Raw genomic sequence first — 26,174 nt, 5'->3', positions numbered from 1 at the left:
AGTGGCGCTCCCGCCGAGGGTTCGGATCCCATGTGGAGACCGGTTCCCGCTCACTGGCTGAGCACGGTGCAGGCGCAACACCGAGGGTTGCGATCCCGTTGCCGGTCCCTGGTACGGGCGTGACACCGAGGGTTGCGATCCCGTTACCGGTCAGTAAAAAAAAGACAAAAAGAAAAAAAAAAAAAGAAGGAGTGCGGATCTTGGTTCCTGCAGTCCCTTCCACTCCTTTTGTCTTGTCTTTGATGTGATTTCTTCATGGGTTTCCTTCCTGGCCATGTATCCATTCTGTTTGTAGCCCTGCAGGTGCTCAATTCATATTTAGTTTAATCCCCCTTGTGCACTGTGTGATGTGCCCATTTTACAGAGTGGGAAGTTGAGGCTCAGCACAGGTCACTTATCATCATGTAGACGAGTGTGGTAGACTGAGAACTGAAAAGCCAGGCTTTCTGGCTCGAAGTCCGGGTTAGGCAAGTGGACCTCCTCACAAAGGCAGCTCTGTGAGATGGAAACCATCTCTGTGGTCCAGCTCAGGCCATGCTTAATCTTTTGCACTCCTGCCTGCCTCTAGAGAACCGCGAGAGCCTGGTGGTAAACTACGAGGACCTGGCAGCCAGGGAGCACGTCCTGGCCTACTTCTTGCCTGAGGCACCCGCGGAGCTGCTGCAGATCTTTGATGAGGCTGCCCTAGAGGTGGTCCTGGCCATGTACCCCAAGTATGACCGCATTGCCAGCCACATCCACGTCCGCATCTCCCACCTGCCACTGGTGGAGGAGCTGCGCTCGCTGAGGTGAGCTGAGGGTGTGGCTCTGGTGTTCAGTCACCATTCTAGAGAGGGGCAGCAGCCAGGGAGAGTTTATTGGTTTGTTGTGTTGCTATAACAGAAATACCCAAGGCTGGATAATTTATAAAGAACAGAGATTAATTTGGCTTACGATTCTGGGACAGCTGTATCTGGCACCAGCTGCAGGCTGCTTCTGCTCATGGCAGAAAGCGGCAGGCAGCCAGTGGGTACAAGCTGATCACATGGTGAGAGGAAGCAAGAGACAGAGAGGGGAGGTGCCAGGGTCTTTTAAACAACCAGCTCTTGCGGGAACTCAGAGTGAGATCTCACTCAGGACCCTCACTCTCCAGGGAGAGCATTAATCCATTCATGAGGGATCTGCCCCCATGACTCAATTGGTTTCCAATACTGCCACATTGGGGATCAGATTTCCGCATGAGTTTTGGGGGGACGGTACATCCAAACTTTTATCAGAGAGCCTCATCCCAGGTGACTGGTTGCACGGGAATTGCGGGGGAGTGGAGCAGTTCTCCAGGGTGGCGTGTCGGACTGCCCTTGTGTGCAGGCATAGTTTAAGCTTCCCAGGCCTCTGACGTGCCCTCTGTCTGTGCAGGCAGCTGCACCTGAACCAGCTGATCCGCACCAGCGGGGTGGTGACCAGCTGCACAGGCGTCCTGCCCCAGCTCAGCCTGGTCAAGTACAACTGCAACAAGTGCAGCTTTGTCCTGGGGCCCTTCTGCCAGTCCCAGAATCAGGAGGTGAAGCCGGGCTCCTGCCCTGAGTGCCAGTCAGCCGGCCCCTTTGAAGTCAACATGGAGGAGGTAAGAATAAATGTGGTGCTTGCTGCTCACGTCCTGACAGACCCACAGCCCTGGGGGCAGCCTCAGAGCATGGAACAGAGCTGAGTGTTGGCCACCTCCAGATGGACCACATCCATCTGGCTGGAGGGTTTGTTTGGCCCACACAGTGTGTTTAAGAATTCAAGCTAAACTAAAAACTGGGCTATTTTGTTTAAAATATCTAAGTCCATGGCTTCTCTTGAAACTTGGGAAGATCTGGAAAACAACAGCCTGCTTCCTGCTGGCCTCTCCTCCGGGGCGTGTGCTTTCTAGTCTCCGCAGCCCTGTCTCCTCTCAGCTTGTGTCTGGTGCCTACCTGGCTCCTGTGGGCCTTTCGTGTGGGGCCTCCAGTCAGAGCCACCTTAGATGCTGCTGTTCCGGAGCCTTTGCTGAAGCTTCTGAGCTCCTTGTGTGTGCCTTTGCACTTGAGCTTCCTCATCTGCGAGGTGGGGTCACCATAGCCCCCATGGTAGGCACCATGGTCCCCTTTGCTGCCTTGCTGCGTGGGCATCTGCTGCAGTACTGAGGGTTGTCCCGGCTGGAGCTGCATTGCCAGGAAGGGCCCCGTACGAGACCTCAGCTGACCACAACTTTGCCCGGAGTCTTCCCTCATGCTGTCTGCTTCCTGTGCAGCTCCACCTTTCAGTCCCTCCACAAGCTGCTTGCAGAAGAGCAGTTTCTGGCTCTGCTTCTAGGGACCCTGAGACAGTAACTAGTAGAGGACTAATACTTACAACTAAAATATGTGGAGTATTTGCCAGGTGCCGGGTGGTAGGTCATATGTTATTTAGTCTCTGATACCTTGCAAGGCAGGTATTATCACTGACACTATTTTGCTGATGAAGAGATGGGTGTTAGAGAAATATCTGCCAAGGTCATCCAGCCAGGAAGTGGCCCAAAGGATTAGAACTCGTGTCCTGATCCCGGGCATGTACTCTTATCTGCTATGTCGTGTTGTCTCTTTCCTAGACAATAAATGAGATAAGGGACATTAGTTCCGTGGCACAGCACTGGCACATACTTGACAGCAAGAGCCCACACTCAGTGTGACTTGCCACTCATTGGGTATTGTTTTAGGTGCTTTGTATGTATGTGTGGCTTGATTTAATCCTTGTGGGATTGCAGTTACAGTGTTAGCATCCCCATTCTGCAGAGAAGGCACACAGAAAGAGAATCACTTGCCCACTATCACACAGCTCAGGACATGGAGCCAGGACTTGAACCCAGGCAGCCTGGCTCCAGCATCCATAATCACAACAGGTCCAGCAGCAGGAAGGCATTCCAGAGGGGTGGCAGCAGGAGCAAGGACCGTCCGCGGCTGTGCTGGGTCACAGTGGGCTCGTTCCCTGCCCTCTTTGATTCTGCATTTCCTAGTCAGGAGATGGAAGTAGTAATACTGCCTGTTCTCCATCCTCGTGGGGCCATCGTCAAGGTCAGGTTACATAATAAGTCAGTGCTTTGAGGAGCATAAAGCCTTTGCCACATGGGGATGGGCCCCTATGACCTTCTGTTTGTCGCACACAGACCATCTATCAGAACTACCAGCGCATCCGAATTCAGGAGAGTCCGGGCAAGGTGGCGGCCGGCCGGCTGCCTCACTCCAAGGACGCCATTCTCCTTGCTGATCTGGTGGACAGCTGCAAGCCAGGGGATGAGATAGTATGTGGCCGGGGAAGCCGGGAGGGAGCCAAGTCACAGAGAGCGTTGAATCCCCCGGGCAAAGCGTGTCTCCTCGTAGCTGTTTGGCTAGTTGGAGTGGAGGGTCTTGCCGAGTTACTTGTCTGGGTGTTTGTGGTGGAAGGACTTGCATCAGGAGAAATTGTATGAAGACAGTGTGGAGGTGGCTCCAGCTCCCGCTGTGCCCTCACTGGGCCCGCTGACCCCTTGGCCTTTCCCCCTCCCTCTCCCCAGGAGCTGACCGGCATCTACCACAACAACTATGACGGCTCCCTCAACACTGCCAACGGCTTCCCTGTCTTTGCCACTGTCATCCTGGCCAACCACGTGGCCAAGAAGGACAACAAGGTGGCTGTGGGGGAGCTGACCGACGAGGATGTGAAGATGATCACTAGCCTCTCCAAGGACCAGCAGATTGGGGAGAAGGCAGGTGGAATGCCGGGTTGGGAACTGCCGGGTCCTGTGAGCAGGTGACAGGGTTGCTGGGGGTGTTGCAGGCACCAGCTGGCCCTCAGTCAGGACCCCTGGTCTTGAAATTGCACCTTTCCATTGTTTTAATCCCTAGCCTGGAGCTCAGTAAAGTTGCCTTGAACTGGGGGGGAGGGGGGGGGGGAGTTGTGGTCTAGAGAAAGAGTATAGACGTGCATAGAGTAAAGATGGGCAGCCCTGCCTCCAGCTCTGCCATGAGCCAGCTGGGTCATGGGATAACTTGGTTGACCTCTGTGAGCCTGTGTCCTTATCTCTGAGCCAAGGAGGAGAGTCACCTGGGTAGCACAGGGTTTGAGAAGGGTGAGGTAAGAGTTCCTTCTGCCTCAGCTGATCGTGTCCAGCGCTGGTCTGATGGAGTGGAGGCAGAGCAGTGGGTGACTCTTGTCCCACAGTGTGCCCAGGTAGCCAGCTCCAACCAGCAGCAGTTTCTCCAGGAAGGAGGGCTACCCCAATATGGTGTTCTTTTTGTTTTTGTTTCTTTTTAAATGTAGATATTTTTACTGAAGTTTGGGGATGGGGATTTATGTTGTAGGAATGTAGATTGCTTAAATAGAACATTAATTTTCTGTTTATAAAAGGCGTCTGCATTTCTCCTGCTCAGGCTGATCCTGCTTCCAGGTTGCTGTTTGTCCTCGGCTCACTGATCTCCCCTCCTTTCTCTTCCTCTACTTGGCCTCCCATTGGGTTTCTAATGCTGAGCAGTTGAGTGCCCTGAGGGCCACATACAGTTCAGATTACTTGGCTTGTTCAAGGAACTGGGTCATTTCCTTTCGAGGCATGTGAATTCCCAGGGATGGGAGCCAGGGTTGACTCTTCACCTCTGTCCCCAGAGCATGGGGGAGAAGGTGCTGGCAGCTGGGAGTACTTGAGGACAGGGCGAGGGGGAGGAGGATGCGGACGCAGCCAGCCACCTTCCCTGGAAGCCGCGGTGCCCCTCCCTCCTTGGTTCCTGTTTAGCGCAGCTGTGATTGTCCCTTCTTAGTCCCCTCAACCTTCACCTTTACTCACATCTACCTGCTGCTTAATATTGTATGTGTGCACAGTCTGTCCTGTTCCCTTTGTACTCCTTGAGGCATCCTCTGCAGGTAGGCAGAGTGGTCTGGTGTCTTGAAGCCCTTTTCTCAGGTGTACCGTGTGGCCTGGGTCCACCATGAGAAGCTACCGCACGTTCACACAGTGAACCCACTGGGGGTGGGGCGTCTGGCACTCGCAGGCCCGGCAGAGGTTGGCTTGTCGCTCAGGATTTCTCTGGGTCCTTGCCTTTCTTGCCCCAGAACATTAATTTTGAGCATGTTTGTTCCTGTCATCTCCCTCTCTGCACCCCCCACTCATCCCTGATTCTTTTTGTCAGGGGATGAGAGAGAGAATGAATGTATGGTAGCTGCATGAGCTTAGACGTGGGAGCGTTTGTTTTATTTGTTCATTACTGTCATTGCTCAGGAACACTCTGGAGGCGCATCCCTGGCAAAGACTGGTGCCTGTACTGGTTTGTCCTCAGCTCTGTGTTGGAGGGTTGAGCTGGGCCGTCTTCCCTAGTCTGCCAAGATTTAGGGTCCTAATAGGAGAGGTGGGTGTCCTCTGGCCTCAGGAGGACAGGAGCTTAGTTCAGCCAACACACATTGATTCCTTGACGTCCTCTAGGGCTGAGTTCTGGGGATGCAGTGGTAGGTAAGTCAGAGGTGATCTTTGCCCTCAGGGAGCTCACGTTTTATGGGGGTTCCTGATAAGAAGAAAGAAAACACAGAAACAAGACTTTTCTTCCTTTACGAGCTAGGAAGCCAATAGCAGGGAAAGGACTGTCCAGTGGCTCCTGCTTCCCACTCCACTGCCCTCGGCACCCAGAAGAGCAGAGTCTTATACAATGGGCTCCTTTTCAAAATCTCACCCGAGCTTGTGAGCTGATTCTTCAGGGTGGGGCACGCTCGGCCCTGCGTGTCTTGCAGTCCCTAAGCAGCCAGCCCCGGTGTCCAGTGCATTCATCACCTCGTCTGCTCATGTGCCTGACATGCCAGGGAGCAGAATGCTTCCAGAACACTCTCCCAGCACCTCATCTCCTCTGCCGTGACTCTTGCCAGTGGCCTCCCACTCTGCTCTTCAAGGAGACTAGAGAAGCTGCCAGTGGGAGTGCAGAAGACACAGCATGCCTGGGGTGTGACTGGGCATGTGCCCAGGCAGTCCCCACAGGCCTCCTGTGGCCAGCTTCTGGAACACCCTGTTGCCCACATGTAGAAGGCTCCACTGTGCTTTCTACAGTTTTCTTCAGGCAGCAGCTCCAGCAGGAAGTCTTCCTGGCACCTCCAGCTGACTTTCCTTTTATCTCAGTTTTTATTTTTTAATTAGTTATCCTTAAGAGATCAGGAGATTTCACTTAAAAAATCTGAATGCCTGGGTTTTTGAAAGTGAAGTACGTGTTGGTGCTGGGTCTGTGTTCCTCTCTAGCAGCCCGCCTGGCACCCAGGGGTAGCTGCCCTACACGTGCCCAACCCCACTCATGTTCTGTCCAGCCTGATGACCTCAGTGACAACCCTGCTGCCTTCTGTGGGCCCTGGGCACCAAGAGGGTCAAGACTTTAAATGCCTGACGCGTAGAGCTTGAAGAATAGCAGAAGAGTGCAGTCTGAAGCCAGACTTCATAGGTTTGAATTTTGGCCTAATCTTTAGACGATCAAATGAGCCGCCTCATCTGAGACTGAGAAAAGGCGCATGTCTCCTTGTGGAGCTGTAGAGGTTTAGTTAGGACATGTAAACCGCTTGCTGTTGCTGAGTGCTCAGGAGGTAGCTGCTGTTATTACAGGTTGTCACAAGAATTAAACTGTTGGTACTGACCTGGACAGAGGAGCCTGAGGCAGTGCATGTAGAAAACAAAGAACCAGTGCCCAGGATAAAAACAGCTTGTGAGCCTGACGCTTTAGCCGTTTTACTTACATTATCTCATGCTCACAGTGCACATGCAGGTGGGCGCTGTCTCCCTGTTTTCTGGTTGGGGAGACTGAGGAGCAATGGGAGACCATTTACCTAGAGCTGTTAGGAGCATGAGCTTCAGGTTCAGATGAATCGGGCGTCAAGTGCTACCTGTGTCATCTGGGAGAACAAGGTTTGAAAAGAGCTTGGTTTCCTCCTTTGTAGAAAGGAGGGAACCAGGGTTTTAAGTCAGCCTGTTACTCTCTCCTGGAGTACCTGGGGCAGCGGCAGTGGGGAGTGTGGGCAGCAAGGGTGTTGGCTCGTGTGATCTCCTTGCCCTCTATTCCCATGGAGGCCCACCTGATGCAGCGGTTGCTTCGCCGGAGAGGGACTGAGCTTGGGTAATCTTCCCCACATAGCAAGCAGGGAGCTGGCCTGCTGTTCTTGGTCCTGGAGGAAGACGTTACCTCATCCTGCAAGGTCGCTGGCTACAAAATCAGTACCCAGAGGTGGGCTGGGTCAAGAGAAATCAAGGACTGCTGGTCCTGGCTCACCCGGCAGGAGGTGTAGCACGAGTGATCCAAGAGGATCCACTCACTGCCGTTAGCTGACCTCCCTCTTGCATCTCGTGATCTTCAGGTCTCCTCTCCACTCTTCTTTTTCTTCTTGCTTTTTTTTAAATTTTATTTTTATGGAAGAAACTGTCATTTGTCCTGTTGAGTTTTCCACAGTCTAAATGCTGCTGATATGTTCTCGTTGAATATGTGCCTCTGCCACCTATGTTTTCTCTGAATTGGCAGCTAGACACAGAAGCTTAGAATCACTTTGGTATGTTTCCTTCTTTTGGGTGGGAGGACCCGGCAAGACCACTTCAGAGGTGGCCTCTGTGATGCTAGCAGCCATGGGCGATCATTGGCTAAATCCAGTAACTCATTAGGTGTTGAAGAAAAGAGGGTGTTTAATTTCTAAATCCTTTATTTATTGGTTGGGACACTTCCATAAAGAGGAACTTCTCTTCATTAACTCTCTGTTCCCCCGGGTAGAGCCCCCACAGGAAAAGCAGGACGAATACGTGATTGTTCCCCTTTACTTCCCAGTTGTTGAAGTAATGAATCGTTCTCCAGCACCCTCCCAAGGTGGCTAGTGAGTGTCATTACAGGCAGTGGACCTCCGTGTCACAGTGGCTCCAGCGCTGTGGTTGTCCCCACACCTACTCAGTGTGCCGTTTCGTGCCGGCGTGAACTTGTTCATGGTGGCTCCTCAGTCCTGTTGGTGTGACCCTGCTTATCTTCTAGTGCTTTTTTTGCTTTCTTTTAGAAGATACTTTAGTCTTCTCTTGTACATTTCCTGCCACAGATCTGAAATAAGCCATTTCTCCAAAAAGCCCTATGGGAAGGGATATGTACTTTCAGTGGGAAACAGTATTTAGAGACATCTGTAAATGTGCGTGAATTTCTTGGCACAGGCAGGACGCACCAGATCCAGCCCAGTCGGGGTGGGTCTCCCTCTCTGCTTCCAGTGCTGATTTTCCTGCTTTGATGCCCACCTCCCTGGGAGCCTGGTGCTCTCCAAGCCTGTTGGCCTGTCCTGTAAGGAGGGAAATATGGTATGCGGATCAGCTCCTGCAGAGCCCACTAGGGTAGGGGGCGCATAAAGGTTGAGAACGGTCAAGGAGCAGTGATGCTGCAGGTGGAGCTGGAAGCCGTCTCCTACAGCAGGAGCTCTCTTTGATGTCTGTGTTTCTATCTTTCAAACTCATGCAGGTTTTGCATTCTCTCTGTCTCTCTCTCTCACACACACAAACATACACACACACTATGAAATGGAGTCCCAGTGGCTCATCAGTTGAAGCGGGACCTCTTGGTGAAGAGATCTCCCAGATGCACCACATTAGTCATTGATCGTAGCTCAGCATGAACCAAGCACTGTGTGAACTGTCTCACTTAGAGCTCACCCTCGTGTTGGGTTGCTGTTACCATCTCCTTCCCTAAGAGGACACTGAGGCTGGGGTAAGGCAGCGTGTGACAGGTCTCCTGTGTCCAAGCCCATGCTCCTGCCACACAGTGCACTGTCCTGCAGGCTGGTCCCGGTTCATTTCTGCTCCTAGTCTGCAATTTTGGGAAAGTCCTTTCTGAAATATGACAGAATTAAGGGGTCAGACCAAGTCTTTTAAGCTGTAAAGTTCTGTGGTTCCTAGGAATAGCCAACTAATGAGAAGATAGGTCCAGGCTTGCCACCAGGACCTGATGGAAGTATGGCAGTGTGGAGTGGGTGCCTTGAGCTGGGGACATCCCAGTTTAGGAATAGCCAACTAATGAGAAGATAGGTCCAGGCTTGCTACCAGGACCTGATGGAAGTATGGCAGTGTGGAGTGGGTGCCTTGAGCTGGGGACATCCCAGTCCAGAGGCCAGAGCACATGGGTGACCCACAGTGTAGGGGGTTCCCGTTCCCACTGGTCTCTCTCCCTTTCCTCAGATCTTTGCCAGCATTGCTCCTTCCATCTATGGGCACGAGGACATCAAGCGAGGCCTGGCCCTGGCTCTGTTTGGAGGGGAGCCTAAAAACCCAGGTGAGCAGGTGCAGCACCACCCAGCTTTCCTCCGCAGGGGCTTTAGTGGCTTTCTCCAGGGAGCCAGCATTCTGGGTGACAAACAAGGCCGGACTCTGTTTTTAAAGTCTGGGTGCTGGGGAGAAAGAATGTGCTGAAGGGGCCGGACTGGGCATGACCCATTCATTGTGGGTGGAGGACAGCCCACGGTTGGGGCATCTCGGGCATCAGGCTGTCGGGCAGCTAGTGTCTGTCCTTAGGTTCACCATTGCCTGCCTTTGTGATTTTATCAAATCTGTCTTTGCTTCTCTGTTATTTTTAATTTTTTCAATGTTTTGTCTTCTAAAAAATTAAGTTTTAACTATAAAAACAAGACAGGGGTGTGTTATTTATATTACACTTTGATAAAATGTTAGAAATCACAGATAAGGCTGCCTTCACCATTGACCCCTCACGTCATCCTGATCCCCTCCCGTGGGTCTCCCTCTGACCAGATGGGTGTGCATGCTCCCAGACCTCTGTCTGGACATTTACGTAGACTTCCACGCCATACACAGGATTTCATGTCATCCATGCACACGTTTATGTTGCAAACAGTGTTTTCCATACGTGTGTGTAGCGGCATGCCTGTGCATAGACCCCCAGCTGGTCTCTTCTCAGTGGCACATATTTGGCGACTGTTCGTATCAGGGCATGCAGAGCAAGTTCATTCTTTTAAATGACTGTATCATGGTCCATATGGCAGTTATTTAGGTCTCCCTGTATGTGGAGAACGTTTACGTTATTCCCAGTTTTTTGCATTCACAGAGGACGCCATCTGCTGTGCCTCCTGGGCACCTGCGCACGCGCTTCTCTGGGTTAGGTGCTCAGAGCGGGATGGCTGGTCATTGGGCGCCACATCCCTGTCTAGAGAGGTCGTGCCTTTGCTGTTGCTCACGAGCAGGTTGAGGAGTTGCTGGGGAGCCAGCTGTGTCCTCCCGCCCCTCCACCTCCATCCCGTCTCCTCCAGGTGGTAAGCACAAGGTGCGGGGCGACATCAACGTGCTCCTGTGTGGAGACCCCGGCACAGCCAAGTCTCAGTTCCTCAAATACATCGAGAAAGTGTCTAGCCGAGCCATCTTCACCACCGGACAGGGAGCGTCAGCTGTGGGCCTCACAGCCTACGTCCAGCGACATCCTGTCAGCAGAGAGTGGACCTTAGAAGCTGGAGCCCTGGTTCTGGCTGACCGAGGAGTGTGTCTCATTGATGAATTTGACAAGGTGGGTCCTGGGTCACATGGTGGGTGGGATGCTGGGTGTGGGCTCCAGCCTCAGTGGGGAGAGTGTTCCTGAGAGCATGGGGACCTCATCTGAGACACAGGCAGGGCCAGGATCGTGCTGAGGGACAGGCACTCGACTCTTGGCAGATGAACGACCAGGACAGGACCAGCATCCACGAGGCCATGGAGCAGCAGAGCATCTCCATCTCAAAGGCCGGCATCGTCACCTCCCTGCAGGCGCGCTGTACCGTCATGGCTGCTGCCAACCCCATAGGTATGCAGAGCCGGGATGTCACTGGACAGCAGGAAGTGTTCCCTCTTCCACAAGTCTTGCCAGAGTGGGAGTGGTGGGAGGAAAGCTTGGGACACCATGGTTTTCACGGGTGAGCCACATTCTCAGGACTACCCTGGGCACCTCAGAAGGCAGGGCAAGAACACAGTGTCATCAGGCTGGGTGGTGGCAGTGGTGGTTTTGCCAGCAAGGGATCAGAGTGCAGGCCCTGTCGCTCCTCTCGGTTTTTTCTTCTCTCTGAGAGACAGGGACACTTTCTTCTCCATTAGGCTCTTTCAGGTATTGTTTAGGGGAAGCTCTTAGCTCTCTTTTGCCCAGAATGTCTGACAGTGGGTATTCGTCCTGTGTCTTCTGCTTCCACCCCTCATCCCCTTCTGCCACTGAGGCAGCCCTGGGGTTGGGTAGGAGGTGGGCACACGCCCTGATGGGGAGGTGCCTGTGTTTCAGGAGGGCGCTATGACCCCTCGCTGACCTTCGCAGACAACGTGGACCTCACAGAGCCCATCATCTCACGTTTTGACATCCTGTGTGTGGTCAGAGACACAGTGGACCCAGTCCAGGTACAGTCCCACTTGCCAGGTTGGGGACCTCAAGTGAGGCTTGGAGCCATGCAAAGTGCCAGCACCAGGAAAAGGGCCCCACACGGGCTGCAGCCTGCTTTCCAGTCATGCCCCCTCGGTCTCTTCCCATCTAAAAAGCATCCTGGTCTCTCTTTCCTTCTCCAGCCCCTCCCTGGCTGCCCACTCAGCACAGTGCACAGCCTACCACCAGGTCCCGTTGGCCCCGCCCTGGGTCTCCCACTTCCTACTGCTGCTCCTCTGCCCTGACGTGCCACCACCATCTGAATGGTCTCCTCGCTCCACCCTCAGGCCCATGTAGACCATCCTCCACTTAGAAAACATGAATCAGATCAGGCTCCTCCCCCTTACCTGCTGGCCACTTGCCACCGTCATTGGAATAGAATCTGCGGTCCCCTGCGCCTGCCGGGCCCTGTGTGGTCTGTTCCAGCTGTTCTGACCATCTCTGCAGCTACCTTCCTTCCTCCTCCCTACCACACCTGCCTGCTCTCTTTCCTTCAGAAAGGCCAGGCCTGGGCTTTCAACACATCTGTCCTCCTCCTGGATGCTGTCTGACACCTGGAGTCTCCCTGGTCTCTTGATCCCATCGTCCTGTTTTTCTTCTTAGCACATGATACTTTTACTAATTTTTACAACTGTATTTTGTCTCCTGTCCCTCATTAGGAGGTGAGCTCCGTGAGGGCTTTGTCACTTTTACCGGTGCAGATGCCCTGGGCATGTAGAGCTGCCTGGCACATGGTGGATGGGACGAGGATGCCATTAAGAGAACGCCGTTGTCACAGCTCCCGTGGACGGCATTTCGTGCCTTCCAGCTGGCTGACCTCCTCCCAGCCCCGCCACGTGCCTGCCCTCACAACCGCCCCTCACGTCTTGCCTTAGGATGAGATGCTGGCCCGCTTCGTGGTTGGCAGCCACGTCAGACACCACCCCAGCAACAAGGACGAGGAGGGCCTGGCCAATGGCAGTGCCCCGGAGCCTGCCATGCCCACTACACACGGCGTGGAGCCTCTGCCCCAGGAGGTGCTGAAGAAGAACATCATCTACACCAAGGAGAAGGTCCACCCCAAGATCAACCAGATGGACCAGGACAAGGTGGCCAAGATGTATAGTGACCTGAGGAAAGAGTCCATGGTGAGAGACGGGCGGCCTGGGGGCCACAGGGAGGGACACACAGGCTGGTGGGGGCAAGTGCCAGTCAGTCCACGGTGTCAGTGCAGGAAGGTGTTAAAACAGTGATGCTTGTACACCTTGACCGTTTTGTTCTAGATGAGACTCAGGCATGCACTTGCTGTCTGTCTCGGTGCAGGGCCAAGCCCTCGTGATTGTTGAGAACCCCACCCGCAGGAGCATGAGGTCTGCACTAGGTTCAGTCTGCTCGTTTAAAGGCAGCACACAAGCGATTGGGATGCACATTCTTGTTCATTGCTCTGTCTCGTCCACACCCAGTCAAGATAGCACCTTCCTTTTGTTTCTGCTTTTTACTTTTAATTTTACCAAGTCTTTTCAGAGCATTCAACTTAGTTTTCACAGAAACAACTTTTTTCTCCACTTACATTGCACTGGATTATGCAGTATTTAGTGTGTGAGAATAACTAGTACAGTTGGCCACGAATATAACAGGCTCTGAGACTCATTCAGGTCAGCAGGTAGAAGCAGAGCTGTGCGGGCACAGCAGGGACAAGCTGCGTGCATTCAGCATCCACATCTCCAGAAGGCGTGGGCAGCATGACTTCACCTGGTGTCTCCGCCGAGCACCTCTGCCGTGGCTGTTAGATGAGTCCTCTTGGTTCTGGCTGCTAGGAGTCCACCTTATTTTCCTTGCCTCTGTCCTGCCTGAGGAAGACCTGATGCTGTGCTTCTCCCCAGGCCACAGGCAGCATCCCCATCACAGTGCGGCACATCGAGTCCATGATCCGTATGGCAGAGGCCCATGCACGCATCCACCTGCGGGACTATGTGATAGAAGACGATGTCAACATGGCCATCCGTGTGATGCTGGAGAGCTTCATCGACACACAGAAGTTCAGTGTCATGCGCAGCATGCGGAAGGTAGGTACGAGCAGAGTGGCATGGGGCCCCTATGCGCCTGGCCTGAAGGGCCAGCTCAGCACAGGAGGCTACAGGTGGGCACCTCGAGACTCTGACTTGGACCTCCAGCTCTGATGTGCTGCTGGGAGCAGGGGTGACTCCCTGCCCACTGTTCTGAGCCCGTGGCAACGAGAGCGTGGCGGAGGGGATGGGGTAGCGTTTGACGCTGGCTTTTCTCCTGCAGACTTTTGCCCGCTATCTTTCATTCCGGCGAGATAACAATGAGCTGTTGCTCTTCATATTGAAGCAGTTAGTAGCAGAGCAGGTGACATATCAACGCAACCGCTTTGGGGCCCAGCAGGACACAATTGAAGTTCCTGAGAAAGACTTGGTGGACAAGGTATGGGTGCAGATGGGAGGTGAGGGTTGGGGTTTGCCGTCCTGAGAGCTGTCAGAGTCGTCTTTGGAGGGTGATCACAGTGGGCCATTAAGGGGAGGGGCCTTGATGACAGCCCTTTGTTGAGTGTGTACAGTGTGCTGAGTATAGTTCCATGTGCTCGTAATCTTGGTAGGCGAAGGAGGTAGGTCCTCTAATTGCCATCCTGTTGTACAAGGTGGAGACAGGCACAGGGCAACCAAATGTTTCTTTTTTTTTTTTTTTTTGTGACCGGTAAGGGGATCACAACCCTTGGCGTGGTGTTGCCCACACCACACTCAGCCAGTGAGCACACCGGCCATCCCTATATAGGATCCGACCCTGTGGTGAGCGCGCCATGGGCTCGNCAGCCCTTTGTTGAGTGTGTACAGTGTGCTGAGTATAGTTCCATGTGCTCGTAATCTTGGTAGGCGAAGGAGGTAGGTCCTCTAATTGCCATCCTGTTGTACAAGGTGGAGACAGGCACAGGGCAACCAAATGTTTCATCTTTTTTTTTTTTTTTCTTTTTGTGACCGGTAAGGGGATCACAACCCTTGGCGTGGTGTTGCCCACACCATGCTCAGCCAGTGAGCGCACCGGCCATCCCTATATAGGATCCGAACCTGTGGTGGGAGCACCGCTGCGCTCCCAGCGCCACATTCTCCCAAGTGAGCCACGGGCTCAGCCCCCAAATGTTTCATCTAAGTTCACACGGCAGCTGGTGGAGCTAAGATCAGAAGTCCTGTCTTCTAGCTCCAGCCCCTTATTCAGACAGCCTCTCTGCCTGTCTTCTCTCCTCCCACGGATCGAGACGGTGTTGTTGGAAAGCACACTGGAACTGGGAAGCTCTGGAAACGCTGTAGCCCGTCCCCACATCACTCACAGCTCATTGTACGTTTCCTCCTCTTAGGCCCGTCAGATCAACATCCACAACCTCTCTGCTTTCTATGATAGTGAGCTCTTCAGGATGAACAAGTTCAGCCATGATTTGAAACGGAAAATGATCCTCCAGCAGTTCTGAGGCCCTGGGCCATGCACAGTGCACCCTGTGGTGCTGGCCTGGGGATGTTGGACCACACGCTCAGTCCACTGCGTTACGGACACAGCCACACCACTGATGGGCTCAGAGTGGGCTGGGGTTGCAGCTGGACATCTGGCTTCCCTCCAGTCTGCTGGGCACAGGCTGTGACTTGGAACGATGCTGTTTACTTCTTTGGCTCCCCTTTGTCCTCTTGCCTTCTGGGTGGGCACCCTTTGCCAGTGTGTGTTTTTCAGCTGCTTAGCAGCCCATGCCCTGCAAGTGGTTTGTCTCCACCTGGTACCTTGGGTTGGAGTTCCTGTGTTTGGGACATCCAGGGTGTGTTTCAGGTGACTGAACAGCCTTGTGGATGTTAGAACTGTGGCCCTCTTGGTGTGAGTTGCGTGTTCAGCCTGCTTCTGCCACCTTTGGCCAAAGAGCAAGCTGTTTGTAGTCTTTTTCTGTGAGCCTCCATGGCGGAAGAGAGCGCAGCCCTGCCAGCACAGCATGTTTGCTCCCTGTGAGGGGCTTCTGCAGTCGGAGGAGGTGGATGTGGGTTGCGGGAATTATCTGCTGCATGACTATCGGTCACCACTGCTATATTAATCTGTTTTCTTCTGCTTAACCATTTCCCCATTCTCTTACTGTTTATACATTCAATTTTTGTTTTTGTAGTTTTAATTTTTAATAAAGTCAAGTTGGAGGTGGAGGAAGACAGGTGCATGTGGGAATTAAAAAAGAATAAAGTTGAATAAGATCTAAATACTGGTATCTGTTGCCCTCATTTCTGTTTTAATATCATAACCCAGGTTTCCTGGACTTCCTTGGAAGCCCCTTTCATCTTCTGCCTTTGGGTTTCTGTAGGAGGTAGGTGGGTTTAGAATACCAGTTCTGTTTGTGCGTGTGGAGAAAGCAGAAGTGATGTGGCTCTCCCTGGAGAACTCGGTGTGCAGCTGCTGCCTCTGTGACCTCTAAGTGGAACTCATGAAAATCCTGGAATACACATGTGCATGCGGAGGGACTGGGGGTGGTCCCCCGCCTCTTAATGGAGCAGTACCGTCCATCTGACCTCTACCTGGAGATGCTGATGAGCTCCTGGAGGGATTGCGGAACACGTGTGATTCTCAGACATCGGTCTTCACCTTTGATTTAGCTGGTGTCTCTGCATCTTGTACAAGTTTCCCAAGATGAATCCTTCGTGTGTTAGTCTGCAGATGCTTGATGAAAACTAGTGTGTCTGACTTCCTCAGTTTCTTCCACAAGTACTACTTAAGAGCCTAGTAAGCCTCACCCTATAACAGGTGAGCAAATCAGACATGGTTTCTGCCCTTACAGAGCCTAGAATCATACGGTATTGGGGCAGGGACTAGACTTACACAATTGGCAAAAGGAAAATCCCCGTAGAGTCTACCGTGAAGAGGAGGAGCTGTGAAGGGAGCAGTGGTGGGGTGGGGATCGCTGATAAAGGGACCTTTCTAAAGGTGAGATGGAGCTGGCCACAGTGATACTTGCCCTAGGCTAATCTACTTTCTGTCTCTAGAGGTACAGAAAATTTTGATGGGAGAGGAGTGGAAGGGTAGAGATTAGGGTGGTGGTAGCACAGTGGGGGAAAAGGGACGTAGATGTATTTTGCAGATAGATCAGGCAAGATTTAGTGACGAATAAGACATGGAGTGGAGGGAAAAGAGGAAGCGTGGATAGTGACCAGGTTTCTAGCTTGAGAAACAGGTTGAGGTTTAGTGGGGGAAACCAGGCGACGTGTTTTGGATGTGTTGGCTAGAAATGCCTTTCAGACATCCAAGTAGAAATTGAGGTTTGCAGGCAGATTTGAGTCTGGACTACAGGGTAGAGGTTTGGGCACGAGGCATAGTGACATGGCGGCTGTCACCACAGGTCTGCGTGTAATCACCTGGCAGAGGGCAGAGAAGTGAAGGCTGAGGGAATTGTGAGCTGCGATGTGAGCCATCACTTGAGCCAGTAAAGGAAATGAATGGGCAAAATGAGAGAAAAGCCAGGGAGAAGGGAGTCTGGAAGCCAGGAGAAGGAAGGATTTCAGGAAGGGTGAGGTCAGTCAGCCAGTGTAGCTGGATTGTCAGGTGAATAGACAAGCCTGTCCACTGTTGTGTGTTTCATTGGATATAAAATGCCATCTATGATAAGAACCACCATTATGTCATGTGTTACTAAGAAGAAAATGCACACATTTGTAATGATTGGTGCCATCAACTGTAAGACCTAGCAATTTAGAGATGTTGGAAAAAAATTATTTTTAAATGTGCATCTTCGAAATATAGTATTGGTGATGTGAGGCTGTGTGATCTGGACAAGCAGTTTCAGGTCAGTGGCGAGGGTGGAAACTCCGTGGGGTGTGAGTGGAATAAACAGGAGGCTGGGAAGTAGAAGGTGTATGTGGGGAAGTGCGTGAGAGGCGTGGCTCTGAGGCAGCATCTTATGGGACAGCTGGCGAAGTGCCTGGGACCAGGGAGGGCTTTTCCGTTGGAGTTTATTTTAGGACTGGACACTTAATTTTTTACTCATGGAATACAATTTGTTAATGGATTATGAGTGAAAAACAAGATACCAAAGGATGTGATACCATATGTGTAAAATATTAAAGGATGCTGCATACTGTTCGTGTGTGTGTGTGTGTGTGTGTGTGTGCTAAAGATAATGTAACGTGCTTTGTGTGTTCTTGTGTTTATTAATAACAGGTTTATTGAGATATGATTTACACACCATACAACTTAAAATGTACAATTCAATGGTTTTAGCATGCTCAAAAAATTGTGCAAACATCAGCATAATCAATTTTAAAACCTTTTTATCACTCCCCCCAAAAGCCCCATACCCATTAGTAGTTTCTCCTTTTCCTGCCTCCCTTCCACACCAGCACTCGGCAGCCACCCATCTACTTTCTGTCTCTGGAGATTTGCCTGCTCTGGACATTTCATACACGTGGACTCATATTGTATGTGGTCTTTTGTGACTGGTTTCTTTTACCTAGCATGATGTTTTCGAGGTCCATCCATGTTGTAGCGTGTGTTAGTACCTCATTTTTTTTAAATTGCTGAGTAACATCCTATTGTATGAATACACTACATTTTATTTATCAGTTGTCAGCTGATGAGCATTTGGGTTATTTCCACCTTTTGACTATTATGAATAATGCTGCTATGAATATTCATTCCTGTAATGTTTTTGAGTGAGACTTGTTTTCTATTCTCTTGGGTATATATCAGGAGTAGACTTTCCAAGTCATGTGGTAACTATGTTTAATCTTTTGAGGGACTGCCAGACTGTTTTCCAAAGCACCCACAACATTTTACGTTCCCACCAGCAGTGCATTAAGGGTCCTGATTTCTCCACATCCTGTATACACATGTGGTTATCTCTCTTTTTTTTATTCTATCCATCTCAGGGGGGTGAAGTAGTTTTTTATTGTGGTTTTGATTTGCATTTCTCTGATGGCTAATGAGGTTGAGCATCTTTTCATGTGCTTAGTGGCCATTTGTATATCTTCTTTGGAGAAATATCTATTCAGATCTTTGCCCACTCTAAAAAATTGGGTTCTTTTTATTTTTGACTTGCAAGAGTTCCTTATATATTCTAGATAAAAGTCCTTTATCAGATATACAATTTGCAAATATTTTCGCCCATTCTGTGGGTTGTCTTCACCATCAAGAGATGGTGTTCTTTTAAGCGTTAGAGTTTTTCATTGTCTTGATACCCAATTTACCTGTTTTTTCTTTTTTTGTGCTTTTGGTATCATCTCAGAAACCACTGTCTAATCAAAGGTCATGAAGATATACTCCTGTATTTTCTTCTAATAGTTTTAAGTCTGATCCATTTGGAGCTAATTTTTGTATATGGTGTGAGGTGGGGTGCAACTTCATTTTTTAAAATATACATTTTATTTATTTGTTTGTTTGTTTATTTTTATACCCAAGTGCAGTAGTGAGAAGGGGGAAGAGTAGGTCAAGGAGTTTGATCTGTAACTGATTGAACAACCAGTTGAGATCACTCACCGCCTTCGGACCAGCCACAAAGTCATTCTTTTGCAGGTGGATATCCAGGTATCCCAGAACCAGTTGTTGAGGAGACTATTTCTCCATTGAATTGTCTTGGTACACGTGTTGAAATCAGTCAGCTGTTGATTGTGAGGGTTTATTTATGGACCCTCAGTTCTAGTCCAAGGATATGTCTATTCTTGCACCAGTACCAACTTTGTTTTTCTTTTTCAAGGTTGTTTTGACTATTCTGGATCTCTTGAATTTCCATATGAATTTTAGGATCAGCTTGTCAATTTCTGTAAAGAAGCCAGGGGGGATTTTGATGGGGATTGCATTGAATCTTTAGATCAGTTTGGGGATTTCTATTTTAATAATTGTAAGTCTTTTGATCCATGAAGATAGGATGTCTTTCCATTTATTTAGGTCTTCTTTAATGTCTTTCAACAATGTTTGTAGTTTTCAGAATAAGTTTTGTGGTGCTTTTATTAGATTTATTCATAAGTATTCTTGATGCTGTTGTAAATGGAATTGTTTTCTTAATTTCACTGCACGTTGTATTAGTTTCCTATTGCTGCTGTAACAAACTACTACAAACTCAGTGGTTTAAAATAACACAAATTTATTACCTTACAATTCTGGAGGCCAGAACTCTGAAATGGATCTCACTGACCTAAAATCAAGGTGTCGGCAGAGCTGCGTTCCTTCTGGAGGCTGTAGAGGAAAATCCATCTCCTTGCCTTTCCAGCTTCTAGAGGCTGCCAGTTCTCCTTGGCTGGTGGCCGGCCCCTTCCTCCATCTTCAGAGCCAGCAATTGCATCACTGCAGGCCCTGCTTCCATTGTCACGTGTCCTTCTCTGACTCCTGCGTCCCTCTCTCAGTTGTAAGGACACTTGTGATTACATTGGGCCCACCTGGATAATCCAGGATGATTTCCCATCTCAAAACCTTAATTTAATCACAGCTACAGTGTTCCTTTTGACATATGAGGTTCTGTGGATAAGGATTGGGACATCTTTGGGGGGCCATTATTCTGCCTGCCACATAAGTATATAGAAACACATTTGATTTCTGTATATTCATCTCATATCCTCTGCAACCTTGCTGAACTCGGGATTAGTTCTAATCGTTTTTTAGTAGATGAATTCCTTAGGATTTTCTATACACAAAATCACATCATCTGCAAATAGAGATAGTTTACTTCTTCCTTTCTAATTTGGACACATTATATTTCATTCTCTTGCCTAATTGTCCTGACCAAAACCTCCAATACAATATTAAATAGAAGTGGTGAAAGTGGGTATCCTCATCCCTGATTTATGGGGAAAGCATTCAGTCTTTCACCATTAAGTATGGTGTTAGCTGGTTTTTTTTTTTTTTTTTTTTTTTTTTTTTTTTGTAGGTGCTCTATCACATTGAGGAAGGTTTCCTTCTACTCCTAGTTTCCTGAGTGTTTTTGTCATGAAGGTGTATTGAATGGTGTCAAATGCCTTTTCTGCACCTATTGAGATTATTATGTGGGTTTTGGCCTTTGTCTATTGATAGGGTATATTATGTTAATTATCTTCAGATGTTAAATTAACCTTGCATTCCTGAGTAAATCTCACTTGGTCATGGTGTAAAATTCTTTTATATGTTTCTGTATTCTATTTGCTAGTGTCTCATTGAGCACTGTTGTGTCTATATTCATAAAAGATGTTGGCAGCTGGCCAGTATAGGGATTGAACCCTGGACCTTGGTATTATCAGCACCATGCTCTAACCAACTGAGCTAACTGGCCAGCACAAGAATTGGTATTGATTCTTTAAATGATTGGTGTTCATTTTTATACAGTTGCATATCTTTAATCATTTCCTTTATGCCTTTTGCGTTTGGTTAATATATTTCCTATATTTCTTTCCATTACTTGAAATAGGTTTTTCATTGTTATTACATTTAGCTCTCAGTCTAACTGGTATGTATGATGTGAGGTATGGACCTCATTTTATAATTTCACATGTAATTGACACACCATTTATTGAGTAAGTATCCATTCTCTACTCCTTTGAAAAGCTTCCTTTACCATAAATTTCTATGTGTACAGGGGTCTTGTTCCCATCTCTTTTTTGTTTCATGGATTTATACATCTATTCCAGATCCAATACCATGCTATTTTAATTTCTATATACCATGTTTTGATCAAAATTTCCTTGGCTCTTAAACATTTTCTCTTCTAGATAAAATTTTAAATAAGCTTGTTAAATCCCATAAAACATGGTTAGGATTTTTGTTGGCATAGCATTGAGTATGTTGATTGATCTGGGAAGAACTGACATCTTAACAATATTGAATCTCTCTATTCTCAGACAAGATACATTTTCCCTTTTTGGTATTTTGTGAAGCTTTAGAGTTTTCTTCATTTAGATCTTACACATCTAGTTGGATTATTTCTGGCTTTTAGTAGTTGTTGTGAATGAGATCTTTTCTCTTACTATATTTTCTAATCAGTTATTAATACTACATAGAAAAGTTACTGATTTCTGTATGTTATCTTGTGTCCCGCTATCTTGCTGAACTCATTTGTTTTCAGTTTGCTCATTGATTGTCTTGAGTGTTCTAGGAAAACCTGCAAATAATGAGTTTTACCAAATTTTCCCCAATAGTTTTATCCCATTTCTCTTATCGGGCCCTATTATATTGTCCCTTACAGAATATTCGGTATTTGTGGTGGTAATGATTATCATTTTCTGTTCCTCACTTAAATGGGAGTAGTTCTAATATTTCATCATGAGGTATGATTGCTGTAGGTTTCTGGAAACATCCTTTATTGAATTAAGGAAATTTCCTTCCATTTCTTGTTTGCTTCTAAGATTTTTGTATGTTCCTTTTAACAGGAGTAGATGCTAAGTTTTATTACATACTTTTTTTTTTCTGCCATCTCCTGAGAAAGATGGCTTTTCTTCTTGATTCTCTTAATGCAGGGAACAAAATTAGTGGCTTTTTCTAATACTCAACCGATCTTGTGTTCCTAGGATAAGTCCTACTTAATCATGATATATTAATATTAATGTGGTCAGCTTACTCATATTTTCTTTATGAAAGTTGCATCCATGTTCAGTAATATTGGCTTAGGGATTTTTGTGTTTGTTTTTGGTTTTGGTATTATTTTTAGTTGTTTTCATATCAGGGCTATACTAGCCTCATATAGTATATTGGGAAACTTTCAAACTCTGTTCTGGAAGAGTTTATATGTTGAAGATTTGATAGAATACACTCATTCCAAATGGGCTTTATGTCTTCTTAAGGGTAGATTTTTACTCTCTTTTTGTTTTTTTCCCATTGTTATTGGTCTGTTTAGCTTTTCTGCTACTTGAATCACTTTTATTAAGTTTTTATTTTCCTTAAAAGCATTTGTTTTAGTTAGGTTTTAAACTATTGATAAATTATGTTTTGCTTATAACTTTTAAACCTTCTTAGTTGTACCTTTCTGTTTCATTTCTTTACATTTAATTATGTTTTTTTTTTTTTTTTTTTTTTTTCTCGATGCTAAAGGTTTGACTGCCTTATGTCTCTTCTTATGTATCAGGCTTTTAGCAATCAGTTCTACTAGGTTTTTGCTTTTACTTTAACAACAATAGCAATTTATTGATTAGTTTTTTTGTGTGTTTTTAAAGCTTAAATTGAATGCTCAGTTTGTTTACTTTTAACCTTTTTAAAAATATATATATTTGTAGCTATAAAATCTCTGTGGACTGTTGGCTGTGTCACATGGATTTTGATATGCAATGTTCTCACATTGTCATTAATTTCTAAATAGACTAAAATTTCAATTGTGATTTATTCTTCAAGTCAGAAGTATTTAGAAATGCATGCTTCTGGGGCTGTGGTTTCCTCCGTCAATTAAATCTCATTTACTTTTTATCTTTCAAATGATTTCCTTGTCATTTTAGTTCCACCAGTTGATCCCGCCGTATTTCCCAGTGCTGTTTTGGATGTGTTTGTCTACATATCCATTATCATTTCTAGGAATCAAGAGCAGAAGGGAAGGCAGGCACAGGTACTCAGTGTGCCAGCAGCATGATGTCACCTTCCCCAGTTTTTTGTTTTGTTAAAAGGTGGGAGATTCTGGATCGCGTTTGTATCTAATGAGAATGATCCAGAAGACAGGGAAACTAACACTGTCAGAAAAGAGATGCCCTAAGATGAAAGTCCTTGAAAATGAGAGAAATAACATGATGATGAGGCCCAGTGCAGGAAGCTGGCCTATGATAGAGAAGGGATGCTTCATCATAAGAGGAGGAAGGAGAAAGACGAAGCCTGGGTCTAGATGCTCCCCGGCTTTCTCTTTTCCATGCCAGACACTCTGCTTTTAAGAGTCGTTCTTCATGACATCTCCCCAGACTTCTCTGTTACTTGGTCCCCCTAAAAATTGGTTACTATGAAAACATAATATCAATGAAGTTCAAATAGTTCAGAATAGCAGGACCGTTAGCTCCCTTGTTCTGGACCCTGGACTCATTTAAGTCTGAAATTGCTTTACTCTTTGTAGTAATGACCTCATACTCCTGTTTCCCCTTTGCTTTGTGGACAAACTTTGCACGTGAACTGCTATAAACTAGGTCTCCTCTAATTTTACTTGTATAGAGAATAGCACTGAAATACAGCACTGCTCACTTTGGTCCTCTGTGAACCCTGTCAGTTCTTTCTGGAGTGCACAGCCACATCAGTCCTAGGTCAGACTTACCTCATCCCCACCAAGACTCTGGCAACTAACTGTTAGGTTCAGTGAGACGGAGAAAAGGGAGAGAGAAAGACCCGAGCCAGGCGCCATTTCAGCCAAAAAGCTTTATTCCACTAACGTGGAGGGGAGCCAGATCAGTTCCCCCAAACAAAGGAAAGCAGGGGTTTATAAGCCTTTGAGGGTTCCGGCAGAGTAATGGGCCATCTCAAAATCAGTGGTATGCAGGGTGACACAGCACTTGTAGTCTCCTAACACCTGGTTGGTTAGGACATAGGCTTCTAATTAGTGTCACTACCATATCAGCGCTTGCTCCTGCAGGCCACAAGACGTTCCTTTGATGATAACGGTCATGTTTATCCCTTCCCAGGAAAGGAAGTTCACTGCTCAGTTCCCAAGGCAGAAAAGGGAAAGGGGAAGGGGGAAGGGGAAAAGGAAAGAAGGTTGCTTAACCTGGCTGTGCCGATGTTAAACTAGCCATGAGGTCTAATACTGTTTACTGGTCGTTTTGTTCTGTCTTCTGCCTCTAGTCCTTCCTCCATCAGAATCATCTGTCTAAAATACAGACCTAATCATGCCACGATTCCTATATGGGAAATGGATTTCTTTTCTTTTCTTTTTTTTTTTTAAAGATGACGGGTAAGGGGCAGGCCCGGTGGCGCACTGCTATGGTGCGCTGCTTGGGAAGCGTGGCGGCGCTCCCGCCGAGGGTTCGGATCCCACATACGGACCGGTTCCCGCTCACTGGCTGGGCGAGGCGCGGGAGCAGCGCCGAGGGCTGCGATCCCGTTGCCGGTCCGGGTCCGGTGCAGGGGCGACACTGAGGGTTGCGATCCGTTGCTGGACACGGAAAAAGACAAAAAAAAAAAAGATGACGGGTAAGGGGATCTTAACCCTTGACTTGGTATTGTCAGCACCACGCCCTCCCAAGTGAGCTAACCGGCCATCCCTATATAGGGATCCGAACCCATGGCCTTGGTGTCATCGGCACCACACTCCCCCAAGTGAGCCAGGGGCCAGCCCTGGAAATGAATTTCTTACAGAATAAAATCCAAATTTCTCATCATGGTATTCGAGATCCTTTACTACCAGTTCCTCACTTACCTTTCTAGTACCCATAGTATCCATCAAATAAAATGGGCTGTGGAGTGTTGACCACAGTCTAGGTGAAGAGATAGTTCTATGAGTTAAATAAGAACGTCTTTACCTAAAAATTTTAGTTTAATGTTGCTGCTTTTCACTATGTTCTTAGACTAGTCACTTTTTTCTTGTGTTTAGGCTCCTCATTTATAATACAAGGGCTTACTGCTTTGTACAGAATAACCAAAACCCCATTAAGGTATTTAGCGACTGTTTCCTGTCTTTCTAACTTTACCTCTGCTCTCTCTTCTAATCGTGAAACTCATCATTCCCCTAGTTCATCACACAGTACATCACATGGTGCTACATCGTGCTCCTGTTCTTCCTTCTGTCTGGAACTCACCTCCACCCTCTGCTTTCCACCCCAACTCCTCCTCCTCCTCCTAGTGATCTTGGAAGGGTCCTGTGAGGTCATCCACAGTGTGCGCATCCCTGTGTAACAGGGTGAGGACATGGTTTGAGAAAACACATTCAATGTAATCATTGGTTATATTTAAGAAGTGTTTTCCTAATATACTATATATAAAGTGAAGTTCCACGAACATATGGCAGTGCAGACAGGTGGTAATTCTAAAAGTGTTGGGAAAATGCCAGAATAATTTTCTCATAAGCCTGTTTTGTCCTCAAAGTAATATTTTGTCTTTGAGACAATGTTTGCTTGTTACACTAGTCTGGCCTCTAATCACTACTTGCATTCTTGGCTTCTGTAAGGGAGCTCGCTTACCTATGCAAGTGTAGTGAATGCTGAGGGGAAAAAAAATGTAAAAACCCTGGAAGAGTCCGCTTATAAAAACCGTGAGACCTGAGCTCAGGGTCCGGATTTTCAAGCATTAGCTTGTCTGGGCCTGCCGGAGTAGTAAATACCTGACTCTCCAACCCTCTGAGTGCCGGCTGCTTCTCTGTCAAAGTCCATTCCATAACAAAAGGACCAGGCTTTCTCTGCTCCTCACCAAGCACGAGCTCCTTTCTGAATTGGGAACAGGCTCCCCTCTTCCTGGAGCGTCCCCCGAGCCCAGCCTGCCTACTGTCCGTGTCCCCTGGGAGGGCAGGCGCTGGGGACCAACGCAGCGGGGTGGTGCTGGTGTGTGCGTGTGCATGTGTGCGGGTGTGTGTGCATATACCCGCTGAGCTCTAGTCTACTTGGCACACCAGGCCAAGCAGTGAGGGTGGGCACCAGGGACCAGTGCAGCGGGAACCGTGCTGGCGTGAGCGTTTATGCGCGTGTGCGTGCGTGCACGTGCCTGTGCCTGCTGGGCTCCAGTCCGCCTGGCTTACCCCGCTGAGCTGTGAGGGCGGTCACCGAGGACCAGCGCAGCTGGGACGCTGCTGGTGTCTGCGTGCGCGTGCGCGCCTTTGCGTGTGCGTATGTGCGCGTGTTCATGTGTTCACAAGTAGGTGTTCACGCGCGTGTGTGCGTGCGCCTGTGCCCGCTGCGCTCTAGTCCGCCCGGCGCACCGGGCCGAGCTGCGAGGGCAGGCGCGGGG

General features: G+C 48.4%; 1 protein-coding gene and 1 non-coding gene across 2 annotated transcripts in view; one reads left to right on the top strand and one right to left on the bottom strand.

The window, feature by feature from the left end:
- Positions 1-15,589, top strand: part of MCM2 (minichromosome maintenance complex component 2) — a 22,853-nt gene extending 7,264 nt beyond the window's left edge. The window contains exons 5-16 of the mRNA XM_008568492.1: positions 569-788; positions 1,396-1,603; positions 3,146-3,280; positions 3,533-3,724; positions 9,164-9,257; positions 10,246-10,496; positions 10,643-10,769; positions 11,235-11,347; positions 12,245-12,496; positions 13,232-13,414; positions 13,638-13,793; positions 14,719-15,589. Coding sequence (XP_008566714.1) covers positions 569-788; positions 1,396-1,603; positions 3,146-3,280; positions 3,533-3,724; positions 9,164-9,257; positions 10,246-10,496; positions 10,643-10,769; positions 11,235-11,347; positions 12,245-12,496; positions 13,232-13,414; positions 13,638-13,793; positions 14,719-14,829 — 2,042 coding nt within the window. The 3' untranslated portion in view covers positions 14,830-15,589. The remainder of the gene's footprint in view (positions 1-568; positions 789-1,395; positions 1,604-3,145; positions 3,281-3,532; positions 3,725-9,163; positions 9,258-10,245; positions 10,497-10,642; positions 10,770-11,234; positions 11,348-12,244; positions 12,497-13,231; positions 13,415-13,637; positions 13,794-14,718) is intronic.
- Positions 15,590-20,539: 4,950 nt separating this feature from the next.
- On the bottom strand, positions 20,540-20,613 carry TRNAI-GAU. The gene has a single exon. It is a non-coding gene; the product is annotated as a tRNA-Ile (tRNA).
- Positions 20,614-26,174: the final 5,561 nt, after the last annotated feature.

This window comes from Galeopterus variegatus, unplaced genomic scaffold (genome assembly GCF_000696425.1).
Source record: "Galeopterus variegatus unplaced genomic scaffold, G_variegatus-3.0.2 Scaffold415, whole genome shotgun sequence".
In the NCBI taxonomy this organism is placed as follows: Eukaryota; Metazoa; Chordata; class Mammalia; order Dermoptera; family Cynocephalidae; genus Galeopterus; species Galeopterus variegatus.
The sequence above is the reverse complement of the archived record's forward strand: the minus strand, read 5'-3'. Positions and strand labels throughout refer to the sequence as shown.